Source organism: Aquila chrysaetos, chromosome 5 (genome assembly GCF_900496995.4).
Source record: "Aquila chrysaetos chrysaetos chromosome 5, bAquChr1.4, whole genome shotgun sequence".
Classification (NCBI taxonomy): Eukaryota; Metazoa; Chordata; class Aves; order Accipitriformes; family Accipitridae; genus Aquila; species Aquila chrysaetos.
The window spans coordinates 17,699,955-17,723,788 of record NC_044008.1 but is presented as its reverse complement, the minus strand read 5'-3'; the positions used below and the strand labels follow the sequence as shown (position 1 = coordinate 17,723,788).

The window sequence follows — 23,834 nt, the reverse complement described above, 5'->3', positions numbered from 1 at the left end:
AACCCACAACAGTTTGCCAGGCTACCACTGTCATTATAAATCAAGAATCCTTTTTAAACATAGAATTCATTGTAACACAGAGCTAAGCCAAACATCTCCCAAAAATGCATACATACCTGCACACACCAGATTCTGATGAACTGTACGTGTGGTCATATGCATAAACATGTTTGCATATGTATATATGCATACACACCCTTTCCCTAATATATACATATAATGTAGTCCAAGCTCTACCATCACATATGGCCTACTACCAACAGCTTCACGATCATCAAGAGTTTGCGTGTCATCAATAGAGTTCATTTCTTTCACTAAGAAATATCTATAAATAATACACGATTTATTAGGAAATGCTAATGGATATATCCCAGATACAGAAGTCAAAAAGTTTGTAACAAAAAATCAAAACTGGACTTCTAATTCACACAACTTCAAATTCTATACTCATCAGTTTGTGCAGCAAGAGAAGGGACAAGCTTCCTATAAACAGACATAGAAAAGGCATTATTTAGTGATATCTACAAGAAAGACTATTGAGAGCTTATTAGATATTTTTCACATTTTAATAATATCAAGAGCAATATATTCAAATTTCATATTCCTATGTATATTTCTGTGTAAGATTTAGAAAGTTCAATAGGGAAAAAACCAAACAGTTTTTTTAAGTAACATTGACTAAACTCTCATCACAGTCAGGGTGACTGCACTCCTGATAAGAGTGGAAATTTTCTTTCACTCCCTTCCAAAATATCTTACTCAAATCCCTAAATTGCATCTACTGGGAAAGTATTCTTATCTAATTAGACAGCAAAAGTGAAATGCATAGGTTTAAATTAAACTTTGTCTTCCCTCTGACTTTATAACCTTACTTAACAAAGATTTCTACCATTACAGCATTCTTAAAAGTTATGAGTTTTCATGTCTGTCACAATCACATAGCTCATAACATCTGTTGGATCAAAGGGAGAAAAAGTGATATTTGATTACCACTTTCAAGCTTACATAAAATATGTAATTTGTTTTGACACCTCAGAGTTTATTCACAGTTGCATTTTCTAAGAATGTCCTATAACTCACTGAAGTGTTAAGTTTCATCTAGCTAGTATTGTTTCTGTAGTTCTACTTTGCTAGCATATAGCACAATAAGACACAGCGCAAAAAGAAAAAAAAAAAAAAAGCCACAACTTGGACTACATTATATTGAAGAAGTCTCACAACAACTACAAGGCAGGAAAGCATCAATTCAAGAACCACAAACGTGCAGTTTCTACTTCCTTCCATAAGGGTTTCCTGTAGTTACCTTCCAGAATGGTTTAACTAAAAGTCATTTTATCAATTATTGACATAAACTCCTACTTCTGAGTAACCAGCCAAGTTCTCCAAATGTAGTGTACTATCTCTACTCGCTCCAGATTTTCACTTGGGATACAAAGCCATTTGATTCTGTGATACCCTCTCAGCACTTGTATTTACTATTCAGCAGTTACAATGCAGGGCACAAAGGGAACAGTCAAGTTATCTGACAATATATTTGTTTTCACATTAATGTCAGCATTCACAGATGAAACACGGAACTACTGTATCAGTCTGTGAACATGAGGAATGCTCACTGAGTAGACAAGCAGTAATACTTTCACGTCTCATTTTTCACATTCATATTTCTAAGCGTGAGAATCATTCTTGTACTGCATGCTGTTTCACTATCAGGCATTAACACTAAGCACAGCTAATTATACTTTGATTTTTCTCCAGAGATTAGTCCAGTAGGAAGAAACAATGTGAGAAAGAAAAGAACAAGAAGCCATCTAACACCTTAAGTATTAGTAGGGTGTATGCAAACTGCATATTACAAGCATGAATACTACAAGCATTCAATTTTATTCTTTCTTTTGCAAGATCAGCTCTAAATGTTGAAAAGATTAGATCCTAACCAAACCATCAGGCAGAACAGTACAACAAACAGGAAAATTTTATAGTTAAAGAATAATTTAATGTAATTCATAGCTCCTATAAGAAATACTCACCAAGATCTGTATTGGGGCCAGCAAGCAGCTGCTTAAATTTGTCTAATCGGGATGCTTCTCTTTCAGTTAATGCAGGAGTAACTGAGGTATTATAGTCTGCCATTCCACTCACCAAGGGAGGTGTGGAAGTTTGTGGCAGGGACTGTGATCTCTGCATGGAAGAATTTTCACTCGCATTATCTGAAGGGAAAAAGAAGCATAACAGTTAGCCTCAGCTAGCGCAAAGGCTACTAACAACTTGAATTTAATTTGTAAATTTAAAACAGAATTATGTTTTGGAGAAATGTAAACTCAAGTACAGCACAAGTTTGGACTTCAAATTACTTGGATTTAGGAGGAAGATAATTCCTCTTCCAAGCAGTATTCCACAATTAAAACACATCAATTAGAGGTCATACTAACAGCAAGGCTAATTGATTTCTAAAATCTCTGTGCTAATGAAAGCTGTTTCTATCCCCCTCACCATTCTGAAAAAAAAAAAAAAAAAAAAAAAAAACAACCCTGCGAAATCATTCCAATTGGTTACTTTGAAGTTTATACATAAAACATGCACGGTTTTCTCCAGTTTTTCAAGATACTTTATACAGTAGCATTTTAATAACAATTTTTCACAATAGTAGGAATACTATTAATTGCATACATCATGGTGCAGTTAACCATTAAAATACATTCAACAGTGCAAGTTCCTTCCAAAATTGAGGATTTATTAAGGCTGCAAACAAAAAAGTTTAATTATTCTTCCCTCACCCATGTGTTTCTCGCACACATGCTTTACGGTTTAGTATAGCATGCAGTATCTCCCTCAGATAAATCAATATTGATTAGTAATATTTTCCTGTGGTATTAAGAAAAGGTTAGGAAGCACTTAATGTCTTAAATGGCAAATATTATAGCTCTCCTCATTTGATTTTCAAGATCTTTTTCATACCTGATGAACTCGATGTATGACCTTCACTGACTGATTTAACAAGCCTATTATCACCACATGCAACTGAAGACAGCTCTGCAGATTCTACTTGTTTCTCTTCCTGTAGATGTTCTTCCTGAAATTTATGCTGTTCTTGTAGCTTGCTGTGATTCTGAATTACTTTGTGAGCTGTTTCCATGACCACTTCTGTATTTAAGTTTTCAGCAGCTATTGCTAAGAGTTCATCATCATCATCCCCAAGATCCCAAGCATCACTTGTATTACTTTCAAATTCTTGGAAAGTGCTGACTTTCTTTAGTTTCACTGGAGTTGTAGGTGGCTTTGAACCTGGTTTTATCAAGCTGTTCAAAAATAAATAAAACAGTATTTAGAGAACTAGCAATGGAGTAAGCAAAACACTATGGATAGGGCCAAAAAGCCCAAAAGTCCATGCTTAACATTATATAGGTAGCAAATATTTATCTCCCTCCACTCATGTTACTGCTACATCTGCCCACGATAACATACAGCTGAATATGTCTGAGAACAAGGGCAGGTAAAAAATGACTCTTCTTGACTTTGAATAGAAGCTGGAAAATCCTTCCTTCTCTTGTCTTAAAAAAATAAAACAAAAGCAAACAAACACAACAAAAAAAGACCAACCCCAAAGTCAAATAAAAGGAATAATACTAGAATAGTTTACAAGATAGACAGTACACACTGCACTTCTCTTGCTTCATGAACTTCTGTAGAGATTTCAGGCCTTTCAATGCAATTGCTGCTTAACAACACAGGAGCAGTAATCAAGTCTACTCCTAAATCATCATAAGCAATCATGTAATACAATCACTGCCATAAACAAATCAAGTCTCACCTTAAAACTCATTAAATCTATCATTCCTCCCCATTCAGGCACTCCAGCACAAATTTGCTTCAGAACTTTGCTCTTCTCATAAGCAGGTTACTTTCACTAGTTACTAGTCTAAGTGTACCCCTAAGTGTACTTTTGTCCCTCTGTCAACACGCAGTGTAAGAGAGATGAACCAAGTATCCCTCCCTAGCTTGGCACTTTTTCTTACTTACAGTAATGCAAAGCAATCATGCCTCCCTTCAGATTTCAGCTAAATAAGGCATAAAGTTGAGAGAGTTTCCCAGTCTGCTCTCAAAAGAAAGTTAATGCCATTAACTTCATTGTCCTTTCTAACTGTCCCTGTCTTTCTGCCTGTGCCAGTTTACCTTTTTTGTGTTAAGACAAGGCAGCCAGAATTGGAAATCAGAAAAAGTTCTTGCACAGTCTTCATACAATGTTAGTAATGTTTATGTTATGCATTACAGGGAATATCTTTCCTAACAGGTGGTACAACATTGACACTTTCACCAAACTTGTCATCATTGTTCAAAATAGCAAGGTCTTTCTCCTCTTCTGTCATCATACCAAGCAATAAGCTTTTACTTTTTGTCTCTCTGTTTAACTCCACATTTTGAACCAATTCATCCCATTCCTTTTTCTTCAGTCCTCAAGGGCACACATTTCAATTGCCTTCAACTCTGCATCATCTGAAAATTAACTAGCACATGTTTACTTCTTGTGCCACTTCAAATCAGCCCTTGAAAAAAGCTATTAGAAGTATGACCTCCTTCCAAGCCAATACTTTTCCTTCTAACATTATCTTTTGCCCTTACCACTTTGGGCCATTCATTTCATTGGTCATATAATTTTCCCAAAATTCTCACATACACCAACATTTTAACAGCAATGCTGGTTTCAAAGAAGCTGTGAAATCTACCAATAAACCAGAAAAAACTTTGCCCTTGACAAAGCTTAAAACAAACTGCCTTAAAAAAAAAAACAATAAAGCAAAATATAAAAAGCAGAAGCTGTCAGAATGCAGCATTTTGCTAAACACCTCAGCCACAAGGAGATGAAAATCATTCACTTGCATTAGTTCTGATTTATCAGCATGAAATTTATTTGGTTACTAGAAGTGTTTAACATAATGTTGCCATTTTCATGTATATTGTGTTCTTATATCCAATAATCATCATCTAAGGTAATAAACTTTTGAATCACTGTAAAATCTATTCTACCTACTGTCTTCTCGCTCACAAGCAAAATGCCCACCTTTGCCTCAAAATGATCTATACCACAACCTGACTCTTTCCTTTTATAGATAGACAAATAAAGCCAGTCCATCAACAGAGATGCATGCAGGAAAGCTGCTTACACCTGAGTTGTAAGCTTCACCTGCTAAATTAAGATTAATATTTACCACACAATTTCCAATTTATAAGGCACTGCAAACAGATAAAAAAAGTTGGCAATCTATGTTACTTAAGAACTGAACAGTTCATTTGTTGCTCCCAATATGGTAAGTATCAGGAAGTCACAAAAGAGAAGTTTGAACAGAGAAGTCAAGATTATGACAAAAACTGAAAAAGGAAGACTAACAATAAACTTTATAGCCGACAGGGAAGAAAAAGAGGAGAGAAGGCAGAGGAGATCCAAATTACCTGGAATATTTAATAATTAGGTTAACTTACGTTCCATGCAATAATGGATCAAAAGGCGGATGCTGAGCTCCATATACATGTTGAATACTAAAGGAAAAGAAAGAGAGTTATCACAAAAATAATAAAACATTTGGGGGTTTTCTGTGTATTAAGTAAATAGTCAATAATAAACAGAACTGAAACGTTCCAAGTATTTTCCATTTCAAAGAATCCCACATACCACTAAAAATAATGAAGCTGAAATTGAAATGTATACTAAAAAGTAACTTAATAAAAATCATAGATTTGCCAAATGGGAACTCTTTTTGAGGCCTAGACTAACTTAGGCTGACTTATTTTTCTGACCAGGAATTAAAACAAGGGAAAAAAGTTAACTCCACAATAAGAATCTACACTGCTTTTAAATTCTTTCTCTCAGAATTCTGATTTATCATTTCTTCATTTATCTCTTGCAAAAAAAATAAATAAATATTCTCAAAGAAATGTCTGTAAAGATTTAATCTTCTATAAACTCTTGTCACCCAAAATCCATCCAGTCAATTCTTAACCATTACTAAAGTACAAGGCTGATAAATTTAAAGACAAATGCAAAAGATGGCATGTTAGAGAATAAAAGCCATGGGAGTACTAAAACCAAATGCTTTGAAATAAATAAGCTTCCAAAGACAGATTTATTCACTACAATGTCTAACATTACAAAATAGCATGTTACTGTGTGAATAATAAAACTACAAACTAAAACTTCATTTCCTCCCAGTTTTCAGCTATAAAATTATTTCATAAGTAAAAAAACTCCACAGAAAATACATCAAGATTTACATGTGGCTTCATAATGGAAACTATTACTACAAAACTCTCTGATTGTAAGAGGAGCAAATCATACACAACATTAACATCTGCCTAAGCCTGTACTAAACACCACAGAAAAGGAAACAAACATGCCCTCCTGACAAATCAAAACCAATCTCCAGACCGTAAATATAAATAAGTCCAACCTTAGTAAACCTGAGATAGAACCAAGCCAAAAAGACTGTAGTCATAACAAATTTCAAGGGAGGCTTAGACTTATACTACAGGGGCAGTATTAACAGTAGTGAAATTAGCCCTAGAGATGACTGAGAGTGGTGGTTTATAAACTCTCGATATTTATGTGATTCCATGCAAATCAAAACATCAGTCCACCACCAGTCTTTCTACATGATTGTACACCATACACTCCACAGTCAAGTCTCTGCGCTCATGTGAGGGTCAGTTGTCACCTTCCATTTTGGCATACAGACAGAATCTGCCTTTTCCTTCAGATGCTCTATGAATGACCATGATGGAAATCCACCCAAATATAAAGCAACAATGCTCTCCACACCATTAAAAAAAAAAAAAAAAAAGCACATTCTCCAGTGTCCCCGTTTTTCCACATGCCTGCAGTTGCCTGCAACTATTCATAGACCATGTATAATCAAGGAAGGTCAGAAGTGTTTTACCCCCAAAGGAATCAGCAAAGTTACAAAATAAGTTCTGAGAGACGAGAACAGTTAGACTGAAAGAGTTAGTTTATAACCAGAGAAATAAAACCACTACCAGTCTACCAGTTAGTGCTTATGGGTAACTGAGAATGAAAGAAGTTAAATCAGAGGGATTATTTTGCTGAATTCAGGTAAATGGTATGAAGTATAGAGTTACTGTTCTCTGAGAACCAAGCACACGCATCATTCTTACAAAACGAACACACAAAACCAAATTACTGTGAGAACAGTGTAGGGATGGAAGCAGAAAATGGTATTGTTAAATAAACACCTGAACATGTGTTCCCAGCCTGATGTAATGGTCAAGGAGTTAATGCGACTTTGGGGATGTATTCCCTGGAAAATTTTGATTGGGAGAACGTGTTCGTAGCTCTTAACAATGATACAATGACTGGGTCTGCTGTTCGCACTTCAGGAAGAAAGTTGAGAAATAGTTGGTATTTTGAAATATCAAGCAAAAACTAAAATATGGCTATATGCCTATAAAGTGCAGCCTCCTGCATAGTATTTCAAGATATTGTAACACGTATCAAGTCACAAAACATCATAACTTGTATCATTGCTAAGAGCCACAAACAGGTTCTCCCATTCAACATCTTCCAGGGAACACATCCCCAAAACCAGGTGAACTCTTTTGACCACGACATCAGGCCGGGAACGCGCGTGCAGACAATTATTTAACACCTTTTCTGATACAAGTTATAACTAAGGCTTCCTGAGACCACCAGCGACCTGCGATCGGGTAAGCGGAGGCGCCCGAGGCTGAAACGCTCCCGCCACTGAGCTGACGGGAGACGCGAGGGCGGGACGGAGCCTCCCGGCTACGCGCAGCGACCGACCGGACACGCTCCCCACGCAGGGCACAGGACCTGCGGGGACCCGCTGGACCCCGCGGCCGAGGCGGCAGGAACACGGCGCTGAGGAGACGAGGAAGCGGGCCGGGCCCCGCGGCGGCGGCGGCAGCGGCCGGGCTGGGCAGAACCGCTCCCCCGCGGCCCGGCACCACCGGGCTGGAGGCTCGCCCCGCCGCCCGGTGCTCCAGCTGGCGGCGGGACGGGCCCGCGGCCGCCGGGCAGAGCCTCCGCCCGCGGGCCCCGGCCTTCCTGCGGGCCCTCTCACCTGCCCGGCACCTTCGCGCCGCTCCGCTTCCAGAACTGCTTCCTGCCCGCGTCGCTCGCCATGGCGGCCGTCACCTCATCCCCCTCCCCGCCGCGCGGCACGGCGCGACGCGCGGCCCCGACCCACTCCCTCAGGCTTCACTCGCCCCCATTCCCTCGCACAGGAACGGGACTGAGCGCCGCCATCTTGGGACCAGGCAACAACCCCGCTCCTCATTCGCCTCCCGAGGCGGCACGGAGCCTTCAGCCAACCAGAAGTGAGAGTGCTGCCGGGTGGGTCAGGTTGGGCCAATCGCAGCGAGGGAGTGTGGGGCGGGTCCTAGGGGCAGCGCCTGCCGCGGTGGCGGCTCGGTCCGTCCCTCCCGTCATGGAGGCAGCGCCCGGCCTCGCCCTCTCGGGGAGGCCGACGTGGGCTGGGCAGAGGCGGCGAGAAAGCAGCTGGCAGCGGTGGTGCCCGGTGCCGGGAGCCTTGGCCGGGTCCTGTCGCAGCTGTGTGAACCCAGGCCGAGGCCGCCGGCGCCAGGGAGCCTTTCCCTTCCCGTCCCTCCCCTGGCCTTGTCGTGGTGTGTGAGGTACCAGCCTGCAACGGTGCAGAGACTCACTCGTGGTTCCTGTTTGTGATTAACTAAAGCATTCCTATAAAGTCGGTTTTTACTTTGTGGTACTCCGAGTATGATGTTGTCAGGTTTTAATCCTTTTTAATTTAACCATAAAGAGTAATTCAGAGTACTGTCCAGGAAGACATGCAAAACTTGCCATGTCAATGGAAGGAGACATCATTTGAAGAGGACAAGATTTCAATCAAGTTAGCTCTTAACACCGTTTTATAACAAAATACATCAGATTTTCAGATTTTTTCCACTTTTATTTTTTCCCAAATATTTACTCATCTACGGGGGGGGGGGGCGGCGCTTTAATCTTTCTCGGCTTTAAAGTTTTCCTGAAGATTGGACTTATCCAATCATTGTATCCACTTCATTTATTTGCTTTGAGATGACACAAGATTGAGGGTCTTTATATGCTACTGTAGAGTTCTCAGCAATTCTGATCCAAGGATACATCACTTCTGCAAACAAAATCGGTAAGGTTTTATGTTACTCGTTGCAGCATGGCACCTGAGAAAACAATGCTGACATACAGAGTTTTTTGCTGCATCCTAATGCAAGACTAATTTAATATGTCAAAGATTGTGCAGGGAACATTCTGCCATAATTAACTCAAAAATTGGCATGTAGTACAAAACCTGACCTGCAGTGCAACATTTGTATTTCATGTGTAAGTTATTTATTAAGAATAAAAAATAATGAAGATTTCTGCCTGCTTTGGGATTTACTTTAGCAGTTACCTTCTAAGAACTGACAAAAATAAAATGTTTCACAGATCTTGCTAGATCACTGTCCATGAGTGAAAACTGATGTCCCAGTAATTTCAGTGCTACTTATAGATAAATATGCTATGTGTAGTATCATCTTCTCTACTTGTGTCCTTCAAGTAGGATCCCTCTTACAGATTCTGCACCTGTAGGCTTTTTGTAATGCATCGTGACCTTGAGTATCAGCAGCTTTAATAGAATACAGAAGAAACATAATGTAATATGAACTACGTCTGTTAGCTAAAGCGAAAATGAAACCCGCAAGGTCATGAATAGAACTTTGCTTGGTCTTAGCTAGATAAATTTAAATCTAAATTAGACCTGTTGCTATTAGAATACCAAAATGAGGTACTTTCGGTTGTGACATTCAAAAAAGTGATAAATCCATAAAAGATACATTCTATCATTAGCATTAATATGGATGTTGAAAATATGTTCTTTTTATTTGCTCATTGTTCATATTTCTCAAAGGGAAACTTCATTAGATTCAGCCTGGATAGCCTAAACCATCTGTCATCCTTGTAACAGTTGACCTGAATCCTGAAGTAATGCCATTGAACTTCTGTGTCAGTCTGGTGCAGCCATGTGGAACTTATGGTTCATTTCAGAAGTGGAGGTTTTACTGAATTACATAATGAAGTCAGTACAAATTTAACTTTTACGTAGTTTTCATTATATTCAGTATATGTTACATTGTGCTTAAGTTTTTAGGGTGGTGCAGAGTTTTGTACTGGAAACAACTGTTGCATTCATTTGTTCACATGAACAAGTATGACCTGCAAATGGCGCTACCTTTGTATCTAGAGGAACTGGAAGTACACAGTCACAAAATCTCGGTCTGCTGCTGTGGAGAGCTGCTGCCAGTTTAGACCCTTGAGCTGAAGTCGTCTAGAGCTGGACTGGGCCCTCTCTGTTGTTGACTCTCAAGAAGGCAAGGAATTTTAATTCCCTTTCTATTAACTTTTATATTTTTTCCTTATTCTGTGTTTTATTTTATCCCTGACACAAACCTCTGTTGCCAAGGTTCTGGAGAGGGAAGGGATTTGGAAGGAGGAATCTTTCAAGACCCCATCAGGTAATTTAGGTACAATTCTTTGTGCCCATCACATAAGGTGATCTGACCACAAAGAGTGTGTCCTTGAAAAGGACTTATAAAATGGTATTAATAGAGTATCATAAGAAGGTAATTTCACAGCTATACAGTACTTGGAAGGAGAAGGTGGTCTGAACACCTACTTTAGCAGTGTTCCTGCTTAACTTTTTTGGTTACAGAAATGTAACATGGGTGGCTGAGGGAGTACACAGATTCCACTGTCAGCCTCTTTATTGTGTTTGGGAAGGAGATCTGCCAGTGTTCAGGTGCTGTCATTCAAGGAGTATAACAACACTGCATTCACCACTGGGACTCACCTACTGCAGCTGATTAGCATAGTCCTCAAACACTCCCAAGAATCTAAATAAGCACTTGGGAAATTGGTTAATGTTGAGTTGCGCTTGGCTGTAGTTACACTGCTTCAAACATCCAAACTATCTATTTTAAAGTCTGTGCAGCTACATTAACTAAGCTCCGCCCTACTGGGATTGAAGTATAAACTTGCAGTAATATTTCAGTTACCACTTGCATGGGAATTTTTGTTACTTCAGAGCAAGAAGAAATGCTAAAAGGCCTACTGCAGTATTTGTTTTGTTTCATGCAAAGTTGTATGAAAGTATTTATAGTTAGGAAAAGGTCTGTTGCCAGCATGGGCAAATAATGTATTGAGCCAATGAGAGGTTTGTGGGCTTTTTTCTTTTGTTTCCTCCTTGTTTCCTCCTCTTTCTCCTCTGCTTTTATTTTTCATGGGCATTTTTCAGAATCAAGTCACTGTGTACAGTTGGTAAGTGTTATTGAGGATGCCCAGGAAGTTTCTGTATGTTCTAAAATGTAGAAATGTAGCCATGTTCTTGGCTGATCAAAATTAGGAGTGTTGTAGCTTGCACTAGCAATGTTTTCAACAAAGTAGACACTTTATTTATTTAGTGTGATAGCTGGTGAGCTATATATGCAGGTGTTTCAGTGGACATTCAGTTATACCAGTTTGTTTTTCAGCTTGTCTGTTGTGGAGATTTGCTGATATAGCTGTGCTGATATGGTTACACATAGACTTTTCAGTGGAGGTGCAGTGTATTTGGGGAAAAGAAGCTTTTCTGATGATGCATGGGAAAGTATAGATTGATGCTAAACATAATTAACTAAGCTGACAACAGCACTCCCCTGCTAATTTAGCTACACTCATACCAGGAGGATTTGCTGATAAAGTTGTGTAAGCTAGGGAGTGTGCTTTTTCATGCTTATCCTTACATCGCTGTGTCAGCAACACACTGTAATGTAGGTGCAACTGTGAGGTGTCGTTTAGACTGGCTGTTCTACAAGCTAACAATACTACGTTTCTCTATACACATTTTTTTGTTTGCTTTAATCAATAAGGAAAAAAATTTAAACTGAATTCAAAAGAGCCACTTCCATGTGAAGCATTAGTTTCTGCACATGTTTTTACTGTTTAACAAACTGGTGGAAGTGCTTCTGAATGCAGCACACAGGGCTTTCTGTGGTGGCTGATCGCTCTTTCTGTTTGGTCCATGCACACGCCTTTCTACCAAGCCATTTTATCCATCATCTACTTCATTGTAAATACCATGGAAGGAGCAGTACTTCAAAATAAAATTGAGCAAAGGGAGTGAAGATGCCAAGCAAGATAACCCAAAACCAGCATTCTGAACTGTCATGGTTTAACCCCAGCTGGCAACTAAGTACCATGCAGCTGCTGACTCACCTCCCTCACAGTGGGATGGGGGAGAGAATCAGAATGGTAAAAGTAAGAAAACTCATGGGCTGAGATAAAGACAGTTTAATAGGTAAAGCAAAAGCTGCGCACGCAAGCAAAGCAAAACAAGGAATTCATTCCCCACTTCCCATGGGCAGGCAGGTGTTCAGCCATCTCCAGGAAAGCAGGGCTCCATCACGCCAAGTAATGGTGACTTGGGAAGACAAACGCCATCACTCCAAACATCCACCCCTTCCTTCTTCTTCCCCCAGCTTTATATACTGAGCATGACATCATATGGTCTGGAGTATCACTTGGGTCAGTTGGGGTCAGCTGTCCCAGCTGTGTCCCCTCCCAACTTCTTGTGCCCCCCCAGCCTCCTCGCTGGTGGGGTGGGGTGAAAAGCGGAAGAGGCCTTGGCTCTGGGTAAGCACTGCTCAGCAATTAGTAAAACATCCCTGTGTTATCAACACTGTTTTCAGCACAAATCCAAAACATAGACCCATGCTAGCTACTGTGAAGAAAATTAATTCTATCCCAGCCAAAACCAGCACATGCACAAAAAGAAAAGGGTAGTAGAAACAGAGGGAGCCACTTACACTAGGGAAGACAACAATCCCAGAGGATACAATACTTGGTGACAAAAAGACACAGGGCAAGGTAACATAAATGGGAGTAGTAGTCATGTAGAACTATGGAAGAAAGAGCAAAGGAATGTTAAAGAAGAGGGATAGCCAACAGCTAGATTGAAACAGGTTAGACATGGTCCAGCAAATCACATAGTCACAACAGCTCTTTCAGTGCAGTGCAATTTTTCTCCAGAAAATTGCAGAGGAAAAAACGGGGAAGGAATCAACATGAGAGAGTAATAGCCAGGAGGAGTCATCATTGCAGACGAGCAGTCATCATAGCATTTTGTAACTTTTTCTCTGTAAGTCACATTCCCTATTGCATGAGTTGAACAAGATTTTGAAAATAAGAGCAGAATTGCCAAAATACACTTACGCTGGTAGTGCACATGTATGGAATTCTGCACACTCACACTTTGAATTCAGTAACAGTGAAAGATGACTGTGAAACAGAAAAGAGCATAAATAAATTTGTGCTGTCTCTGGGTAAATGTCTTTCTTTGTCTCTTGTTTCTCCTAGAAGAGTGATCGATGTGGTTAGTTTTCAAAAGCTGTCATTCACTAAAATATTAGTAACAGTGCTTATGTTTACATTTCATACATTTTTAGGTGAAGGTTTTTAGTTTTGTTTTTATCTGTGTCACAGCATCAACTCATAATCTGACACCGTCTGTTGGGCGTAGCCTGGAACAGCAGTCTGTGTCCAAGGAGTGCTTGCTCACTGGCAGACCAGTAGATGAAACTGCTCTTTTCTGAAGTCTGATGCAATATGCAGCTGAGACTTAAATGACTCGGAGGAGGAAGGATGCTTTGTAAGTGGAAGACTTGGGTAGAAGACAGGGAAGCTGGCAAGAGCAACGGGTCCGCTTTCCAACATACTTCTAGTTCCTTGAAATTCCACCTTATTATGCCTCCAGTACATAAAGTGAAGGTTTAAACATAGCATTGCAGCATGACAGAACTTCAAACACAGAGACATAAATCAATGCATATTTGGCTCTGAGCCATGATAATTCTCTTCTGTTCATTGCTGATAGTAATTTGTTTTCTTTAAATTCTACAATTCCAATCAGTTTATAAACTTCATATTTAACTTGCTATCAGACCAAGGTGAAAAGCAAAATCATTGGAGTGTTAGTTGATTTTTCCTCAAACTAAAAGATCTTCTCAAGTTATTGGGAGAGCTTTGGAGGTGCCAGAAGACCTGCTTCCTACTGTGGCTTGATGAGGAAGTAGGCAATACCATTTCTCTAAAGTCAGTAAGAGTAGGCAATTCCTTCGAGCAGACACAGAACCACTTTTTTTCCAAAGTCATAACAAATAGCAAAACTGCCTACTGTTGCTTTAATGTAAAAACTGGTCATGAAATAGGGCAGAATGTAAAAGATGGGTGTCTGGAGCTTTTCTTCTGAATCTCCAAATTGGCTTTTTTTAAAAAAAGTATAAACTGTAATTAACTGGAGTGCAAAACCAGATTTGGGCATGTAATATGAGAGTGAGTAGGGCTCTTGGATCCCTTAGGTTTCTTTTTAGAACAGCCACACTCATCTTGCTAAGTGGCCTCACTTTTTTTCTTCTTTGTAAAGTTTGTATTACTGAATTTTTCAGAGAAAGTACCTGAAGCAAAGTGTCTTGTAACTCTAAGAAGGAGTTTCACAGCAGAGTTTAGGTGCTTTGGTTCAGTATCTGTTTTGGTCATTTTGGTTCTAATGGACAACTTCATCTCAAATTTCAGGAAATGCACCAGCATGGAGAGAAGTATTTCTCAGCATTATTTACTTTTTGGTTATCCTGCTGCTGCAGTGACTGCTGATACTGACCTGCTCTGACCCGTGGTTTAGAACAACCTCTGATGATTTGGTATGTAGATCTTTGAGTCTTCTTCAGTGTTCAAAACCTCCAGACCTATAAAAGTCTATAAAAGACATGTTCCATTTAGTTCATTCCCTGGACAGTCTGTGTTTCTTCTCCTGTTTGATCCATTGTTCTCAGAAGATGTATTCAACTTGGAGCCATTGCATTTGGCATGCCACTAGCATAAATCATGTCCTTGGCCCCTTTCTTTTTTGCTCAAAAAAAGCTATTTAGAAGTTAAACTCCTCCCATGTATGTAAGAAGAATGGAGACATGATACTACACAGAAATTTTGATGGATTATCTTCAGCAGATATTTTCAGGCATTAGAACACATCAAGCTGTGTGTTAATTGGCATCTACAGTTTATCTTGACAGCATACATTTGTTCTCTGACAATATTCATGACTGACTGCTGCAGGGTTTGGTTGGGTGGGGGTTTTTTTGCTCTAGTCTTGTCTTTGACCATCCAGCTCCATCACAAGCGCTTTTTGCAATTCTTTTTGTGTTTTCTCCTTGGATCTCTATATCTAATTTAAGTCTCCCACTGACTTCTCTTTTCATGCCTCAAAGCCACCGTTAGTGCCTTTTTCATGTCATTTATGTCTGTATGAGGGATTAGTTTTTGTTGGTGTTTCTTGAGGATAGCAAAGCCTTTACCATGCTATTCAACCCCATTTCTCTCTCAATTAATTTTTCTTTGATCCAAATGTATATTAGAAGGTAATTAAGTTTTACTCTTTGCTTTTTAATCCATTTCTGAGTTTCTCTGTATAGCAGTTGAAATGTACATTTAAACTGAAAACAGCCTTCTTCCCTTCTTCCTTAGTGTTCCACATATTTTCAGTATTGAAATCCTATTAATACAATTTCTGTAGAAAAGTATTAGTGGTAGAGTGAGTTCAGGTAGCATAAGGTGAATGACTAATACAGGATAGACTATAAATTCACAGTTGGCCTTACAGTGTGTTGCATAGATATAATTTCCAAAAATATCTTCAGTATAATACATTATAGTTATTATTCAAGTGAGTTGTATCAAAATCATGTTTTCTTTTTCTTAAAGAGGAATGGAATTTGCTACTTTAGATGTATGTCTATATCAGGTCTTATTAATTGTTCTTTATTACTTGAATTTTTATTGCTGTTTTTGTAGTTTGTGTATGCTCTTGTTTGAATGACAGCAAATGTGAACATGAGTGATGAGTATAACTAAGATATTGCAGTTGGAGTTCTAGTAACAGGATCCTTCCAGCACAGCTTTCAGTAGACAAGAGTACTGAGTGCTCCTGCAGTAACGCTGTTGGCTGAGCTGCCCATTTTACTAGTGAGAGCATTGGGAAGGCTTATGATTTAGCAACAGAGGGGCTGAGAGCTTGGTGAAAGAGACATAAGCAAAATTATATTGTAAAGAAAATGAGAGTAGCTCGAGATATTTGGGTGAAAAGATATGCTAAAGGTAACGAAGTATTTTATACATTTGCTTTAAATCATTGCTGCTCCTTATCCAAGAGATATACTCTGTTAGTGAATTGGATTTACAAAGTACTCATTAGCTGAAGATTATAAATGTTTTCCCAGATTTAAGAATGTTGGTGGAACTGGGAAAAAAATCAAAACCTGCATAATTTTGTTCTTTTATACCTTGTTACTTTTGAGAAAGGAGTAAGAATAGTACAAGTTTTTCAGCTAAGGGGATAAAAGAAAACTCAGACTAAAAAGTAAGAATTAAGTATTTTGCTATTCATATCACTTTCTTGTATAACACAGCATGTAGCATCATGTTGTAAAGTAATAAAAGAAAGAACAGCATAGCTTCTAAACCTTGAAATGAAAATTTGCAATTTCACTTGAATGGTCTTGACAGTTGTTTTAGGACTGGCAATCTTAGTGCAAGAAATGAACTAAGAATACTGACGTAAAACCACCAGAGTCCCTGAGTTTTGAAGAGAAAATGATAAGGCAATCACAGGCAGCTCCTCGGAAGTTAAAGCCATTTTAAGTAGAAAGAGCTCAACGGATTAATCTCTTTTACTGAAATCCTGAAGTAGTGTGGTAATAATTCTAGTATGCATGGTCATTAAAATAAGATTTCACAGGTAGCCAGAGGAAATAAATACATTATGCATCATTTTTCAAAAATCTCTCTAACTCTGAAAATCAGCCATGGGCTGCTGAACAGGAACAATATTGAAATACTAATGAAGCTTAAAAACTTCTGTGTTTTCTCCTTTTTGGCTTCAGTTTGTGAGAGGAAAGATTTGCTCAAGGAGATAGTATCTTATAGTAGACTAACTAATATAGCCAAGGGAAGAACAGATAGGTTCTACTAGACAAACCTTTGCCTGTATTTTTACACACCCTTAAAAAAAAACAAAAAAAAAAAAGCCAAGAATTTCTTTAATAGTGAAAAAGAAAGTTTTATAAGTACGGCATGACAAAAACTTTAAATTCATAGTTCATGTCATACTGTATTTTTGTTCCCACATTAATAATACTATAATTATTAATATTATTAATATCAAGCTGATCCCATACAATCTTTGCTGTCTACGATTTATATTAATTTGTATGTGGTACCCTTCTGTTTGTACCAGTTCTCAGATGCTAGCCAACATTCTTATTAATGCTCTAAAAATTCAAAATCACTGGTTTTGTGCATTTGTAGGTGGCAAAAATTGAGAGTTGCAAATAATGATAATGGCAATCACTACTAAAGAACATAGCAGAGTCACAACACGATTTAATGGTTGGAAATTAATACTAGAAGGAGTTAAGGGGAAATACTATCTAAAGAGGGAAGATAAGCAGTTGCATCATTGGGTAAGGGATGTAGGAGCTTCTCCATAAGTTTAGTTCTTTAAATTAAGACAGGATATCTTGCTGAAAAATAGGCTGTACTTCAGCTACAATTCGTTGGGCTTGATTGAGGTTTTTGCTGTGTGAAAAAATCTGTGTTCTTTGTACAGAAAATCAGATGAGATGATCATAACAGTCCCTTGGGCTGCACAACCTATGAATTGCTCTCAAAGCTATTCCCTTTTGAATTTCTTATTGTTATTTATCTCTCTTTTGGCTTGTATTACTTAAACTCTACAATAGAGAAACAGTTACATTACTTCATTTTAGACATTGCATGTGTATATATGTATATATATGAATGCACATTAGATACAGATGCTTAATCTTATATAGAAATCAAATTACAATGTGGTTTTGTTGGAGTATCACCAAGAATAGTGGGCTTTTCTTCTTTGTGGCAAGAGGAAATTTAATGGAACAAATTTAAATAAATTGCTGTGTCTAAAAATGGGCTTTCCTATGTTTGTGTAAGTGAAGAAAGAAGGCCACCTCTGCATAGTTTTTAGTCCAGCTAAGATCTAAACTGCTGTCTGGAAATGCACGCTTGTCTCTCTTCACTGAGAAGTCAGGAAAGTTTGCTCCTTCTGTAACATGGCTCATGAGAGGGGGTCTGTATCGGGGCCTTTTCCTTTGGAAAAGATAACTCAGGCACTTTCTTCAGAGCTCTTAAATAATTAGCCAGTTGAAGTGTGAACATATGGGAGCAGTGAAGGAATAAATCACCACAGCAGCAGCTATATTAGCCAATTTTCTGTCTGTTACACACTGCACAATAGAAGAAAATGTCCACTTTATTTCAGTGCTAATAGTTGGCAGTACGCTCAAAGCCAGTAAAATTAATGAGAAGATTATTATGGTAGAGAAATAGAAGTCAGTCTTCATCTAATGCTTAGAAATGATGGATCTAGGATAAAACTGCCTTCAGTAGGCTTTGGGTTTGGCCATGATGTTTTTCATAGCACCCTTGTTGTTCAGTAACCTTTCAGTATCTAACTTAGCTTAGGAAATCTTCTGTTGTGTTTTATAAGCCGGGTTGAAGCTTGAAGCTTATGTGCTTTTGTTTTCACTCATCTCAAAATGTGAAAGAAGCATTTATGTTAATAAATCCTTGTTTTCATTCAGGTTCTCCTTTCTTGAAGGCAGAGGACTATTCATCAGCACTCTGCATCTCATTGCTCTTTTCAGTGTGCTCAAGCATGTCTGGAGAGGGACTGAGGTGCCCTTGGCTCCACTGGAAACATTATGTCATCATCTCAACAAGATGTTGTAATGCCAGGAAAGGATCAATACTTTGATGAGGAGCTGCTGGCTCAAAACTACCTTGTTATTTGATAAAGGACCACTTGGAACGTTTTCCAAAGCATTTCCCATGGTATGAAGCTCTAGGGACTGGATTTGTCTCTCTACCTAGGAAACTGAGTTGATTCATCTGTAAATATGTGTCTGCCAACCTCAGATAACAAGAAAAATTGCACCTTCTGCCCACGTTAGGCTTCAGCCTTTCAGCCATTTCAATAATATACTGTCTGTGAAGGAAGTGCTTCACATACCAACAATCAATTCAGTGGGGAAGGGAGGAAAAGGTTTTAGCCTTTTTCCTGCTGCCGACACCAGACAAGTCTAGCATTTAGTCCGTATGACAGCACAGCCCTGGGAGTGCTGCATTGTGCGGGGTGCAAGGGCTGGCAGCCGCACAGGAGCTTGACTGCGAAAGTGTTTTGTGCTGCAGTCCTTCCATCCGCCCCCAGCCAGCTTCCCTGCCAGGTTGCTGTGCCAGTGCTGTCAACCGTGTCTGCCTCAGGATCTCCAGCTGAGACAAACCAGGACAGCCGCTTGCCTCTGGGTCAATGTGTTGTGAAAGGCAGGACAGCTAGACCTAAAGGGCTCTCTGTCGAAACAAGCTCAGCTCTCTGCTGAGAAACAAGTCTCGGAAGAGATTAGAGTTGTTCAGGGTGCTAAACCGTCATCACTTTGGATAAGACCACTAATATACAATGATCAAGGATTATGCAGTACATGAGTGAAATGGATTTAAAAAAGAAAGGGCTGGCCAAGCCATTTAGACTTTTGTATCCTCTTCATGCAGTCAGGGATGGCTTTAGCAGAAAGGCTGCATGGAAGTCCTGTAGCTCTGTATGAACAGCCCGTCATCTGAGGGGAAGACACTACCTTTCTACGTATTGCAGCTTCATTTAACTCTCCTGTTGGCTCATTTAATCCTCCTGTTGGCTCAAGTCCTAGGTAACCCAATTTGAGGATTTATATGCCCAAAGACAAGGAATTATTTTGTGAAGGTTTTTTTCTTTTTTCATTGAAGAGGAAAATCATGACTCCAATAACATTAAGAGATATGGAAGAGGATGGGATGACTCAGCATCTTTTCATGATATACAGATGTACATATCACTTTTTACATTGATTGTCTGTTTATACTATGGTTGATAAAAACTCAGTACCTAGTGCAGTTTTGAATGAATTTGAGTCGTTCTAATATAATGTGCTCATTTGTGTTATGATAGTAAACAGATATTTACCTTGACAGAAGGCAAGCTTAACAATGTCAAATCACTTGTATCATACTTGTTCAGGTCTAATTTGTGAAAAATGCTCCCTGGTTCTTCCTTGTGTTCTGGGGCATTGAAAATATTGAAGAATTCATGTCCATTCTAGCTCAATTTAACTGTTATACACCACTATTTAAACATTGATTATAACATTTGGATTGTAAGAGCTTCAGAATTATTGACAAAAATATTGCTTCATCTTATTTTCTTCAAACCTAAACAATGCAGAGCCTGCTTTTCATACAGAAACGACGGGATTCTCTACAGCCAGAAGGCAAGAGCAGCCTGAATACTTATTTCACCTTAAAAGAATTGCTCAGTGTTTGTTCGCTATTTTGTTTCTTTCAACGGTGAAGCCATATGATCTTTTCCTCTAGCAGAAGAAACAGGCAAGCAACTTTGGCAGTGCTGTTGTGAAAAGCCTTTCATAGCATCCATCAACTCCTGCAAACTTCAGTGGGATTGTTCATCTCTTTGATACCAAGGAAGAAGGATCAATATCTGAGAGATCTTTTGTAGGCCTAGGAGTCATAGAGAAATCAGCCAGCAATAGGCATCTGTGATTCTCTGAATGTTTATTCTTCCATGCAGCCTTTTTTTCTGTTGCCACCTGCTCATGTAACCTGCACTGTTATAGATTTTTCCCTGGCAGGTAGGCCTCAATATACATATATACAATGCCTAGGAGAAACTGAACCTGGGTGGTAAGGTTTCACACTGCTCTAAGAAACAGTGATTTTTATGAACAGTCCAGATACAGATATTATTGTTTCTAAGGACTGTAACCTTGAACAAAGACATTTTTTTCTCTGAAATATTCTGAGAACTTTTATAGCAGCCACAAGAAAGAATAGCCCTATGTGCTTTTGAGAGAGGACTGGGCTTCATGACTTGGTTCTTTTCTGTTACAGTTAGTCTACTTCATTTGCCCTCTATTATGCAATACAATGAACTCATTGTAGCATCACTGTGTAAGTGGCTTTCACTATCATTTTGTACAGGATCAATGCTTTTCCTCATCTAAGCAGGCAAAAATAAAAATTCCTCTTACTATCCCTCATATTAAAGTATCATCAAAGCCCACTGTCTTGGTTTCAGTTTTCTGTTGACCAAGTATTGGACTTTCAACATATGATTTTTCCTATGAAAGCAAGCACATAGCTCAGGAGTGTCTTCCCACTTGCAGAGGAGGATCTAGGGAATGTTTTCCTTGTCACCAGCATTTCCATCCTGTACATAACAATAAATGGAGTTTTGCAGTTACTAATAATCCCTCTTCGAGAAAGAGCAAGCAGTTTCCCCTGAGGTTGCTATTAATACCTCATTATGAGATTATGATAAGAGGTCTCCCTGCAGTCTGCCAGCAAAACAGCTGTTGGAGTAGGTGTGTTGGTACTGCTCAGTGCTGTAATGTTTTGATAATCCCATTCTAGAAGATCAAGTCAATTATCATTTGCAGCATGTCCAGGTGCCAGTCAGCTGAAGACCGAAGAGTTCTGGCATGACGTTTGAACCTGGCCTTTTTCATGTCAGCATGTCCACTGGGCTGCTAATGTGAATCTGCATTTTTTGGAACCTACCTACTTTGATAGTAGCATTAGTGTATTAGGAGGCAAAGTCAGTTTATTACAGTAACTGCAACATTGACAAGCTTAAGATTATAATTGAAAAATGTTAATATGGGAAGGGAGAAAAACAGTCCTTCATGAAGTTTGAAGAGCACATCCTACTGTATCTCTGACTCAGAAGTCCTTATGTATAGATGGATGATTGGAGGGGAGACTTCTGCTTGAGACGAGTAAAAAATTCTGCATGTTTGTTTATCTATTTTTAAGTGGTTTTTTGTCAGTTTGTATCTCCCCTATACATGCTTTCCAGAGATTTAGCAAAAGAATATTGATGTAAAAAAGGATTCTTCCTAATTCCATTGCTATAATAGCTGTGCCCATACAAACCCATATGAAAGCTGCTTGAGCAGCAGTAGTAAAAACTGTGCCAAATATATTCAGCTGTTTACTTTCAGGCTAAGCAGTGCTGCAGGGATCTTGGCATATGGCCTCCACTATTTGAAATCTGAGGAAATTCCCACTGGGCCTGAGACCAAACACTTTCTTGCAGCCATTTGGTGGGCTTTTACTACTGCGGTGTTTTAAAAAGCTGATGGTTAGCAGCCTCTCACTGCTCAGGAATCCAGCTGAGCTTCTTCACAGAGTGCTGTTCAGCTTGCCTTGGTTGCAAACACAATTCAGCCACTCCCAGCTGTGTTCTGCCCACTTACAGCAATGATTAATTTCTTCCCAAGACTTCAATATAAAAGTCATCTGCACTGAGTGATGTGCAGTGCTTCTGTTCCTTTTTGCTACATTTTTTAATATCAAGGCAGTGAATTATTGTCTTTTCACATTAGAATTTTCAGAAATATAATCTCTTATATTCTATTTTTATTCTAGTGGCCTTACAGAAGCAGGCTGAAAACAAATCTGTAAGTGAAAATTGTACTTTTATGTAAGAGGCAGCTTTTAATCTCTTTAAACAGTACATACTACGTATTGATTAATACATAATTAATACATATTAATAAAAAAGTGTTCATAAAGTCTGAGTAGAAACAGCTTTCCTTTCTAATTATTCATTTTGCACCAGTTTGGTGTTTCTACTATGTGTTTATTCTAAGCTAGGCTGAGGGCATTATAGAGGTTAACACCTGATAATGCCAGTATAAGGTAGAAATGTTGATTGTAGACTGTGAAGTTGGTAGGCCCAGCACTTCCTATATTTATTCAAAATAATTACGGGTGCCAAAGGTAGAATCCCCATGACTATTCATGGGAACTGCACTGCTGCAGTTCAGACTAGTGCCCAACCATATAGAGAGGTCAACGGCACTGCAGCCCATGGAACGAAGAAGTATAACGATTAAAAAGCACTCATACTGAATGTCGGTAGAATATTGTAATAAAATAAAGCAAGCTTCTGTAATTGAAACATGTTCTGACAAGCCATGGAACTATTCTTAAAGTTGCATCATTTTGCATCCAAGAGAAAAATCTTATAATCTGTTGAACATCCATTTATTTGATGAAAGCTCTTGGCCTCTCAGAAATAAGCTGAATTTCAAAGCATGATGGAAGGACCTGGCTGTCTGAGAGAGCTTCCCTCAGGCGCCATAAAGGTCAACAGAATTCCAAGCCAACCATTTCCCTGCAACAAATAGTAGCAAGTGAGATTGCATCTTAGGGACTGCATTGTTCGTGCTATTTTGTGCATTTGTGCTAGTCAGTGCCCTAAAACAATCAACAGTATTTACTTCTGAACTATTCTAGGCTACAAAAACTCATGTAGGATTTGATCATTCACTAGTAGCCTGCTCTAAACAAGATATTTAGTTTGCAGGCTGATTTTCTGTTTCTACTATCAGCTTTCAAATATTGATGACTCCAAGGAAAACAAAAGATTATGTGCTAAAGAGGAAAATACATTATGCCTTCCAAATTCATTGGTAGAAATAAACTTGAAATTTGATGTGCTTATGCAGTTTAGCTATTGCATCAGCATGAAAGTAGCTTCTTCACCAAATTAAAGTGACACAGCACTTCTGTGCTTACCATGCTCCTGTATGAGTCAGAGATTTTGCATAAAAGATGCATCCACCCATGGATTCCC

At 38.9% G+C, this 23,834-nt stretch overlaps 1 protein-coding gene and 1 long non-coding RNA gene across 6 annotated transcripts in view; one reads left to right on the top strand and one right to left on the bottom strand.

The window, feature by feature from the left end:
* Positions 1-8,288, bottom strand: part of TBC1D22A (TBC1 domain family member 22A) — a 186,592-nt gene extending 178,304 nt beyond the window's left edge. For all 5 annotated transcript variants that reach the window (XM_030015094.2, XM_041123584.1, XM_030015095.2 and 2 more), the window contains exons 1-4: positions 8,088-8,288; positions 5,476-5,532; positions 2,956-3,296; positions 2,028-2,207 (exon numbers count right to left, since the gene is read on the bottom strand). In XM_030015094.2, the coding sequence (XP_029870954.1) occupies positions 2,028-2,207; positions 2,956-3,296; positions 5,476-5,532; positions 8,088-8,149 (640 nt within the window). In that variant the 5' untranslated portion in view covers positions 8,150-8,288. The remainder of the gene's footprint in view (positions 1-2,027; positions 2,208-2,955; positions 3,297-5,475; positions 5,533-8,087) is intronic.
* Positions 8,289-10,464: 2,176 nt separating this feature from the next.
* LOC115341324 lies at positions 10,465-22,767 on the top strand. Its single transcript, XR_003923356.2, has 4 exons — positions 10,465-10,533; positions 13,538-13,703; positions 14,627-14,751; positions 18,730-22,767. It is a non-coding gene; the product is annotated as an uncharacterized LOC115341324 (long non-coding RNA).
* Positions 22,768-23,834: the final 1,067 nt, after the last annotated feature.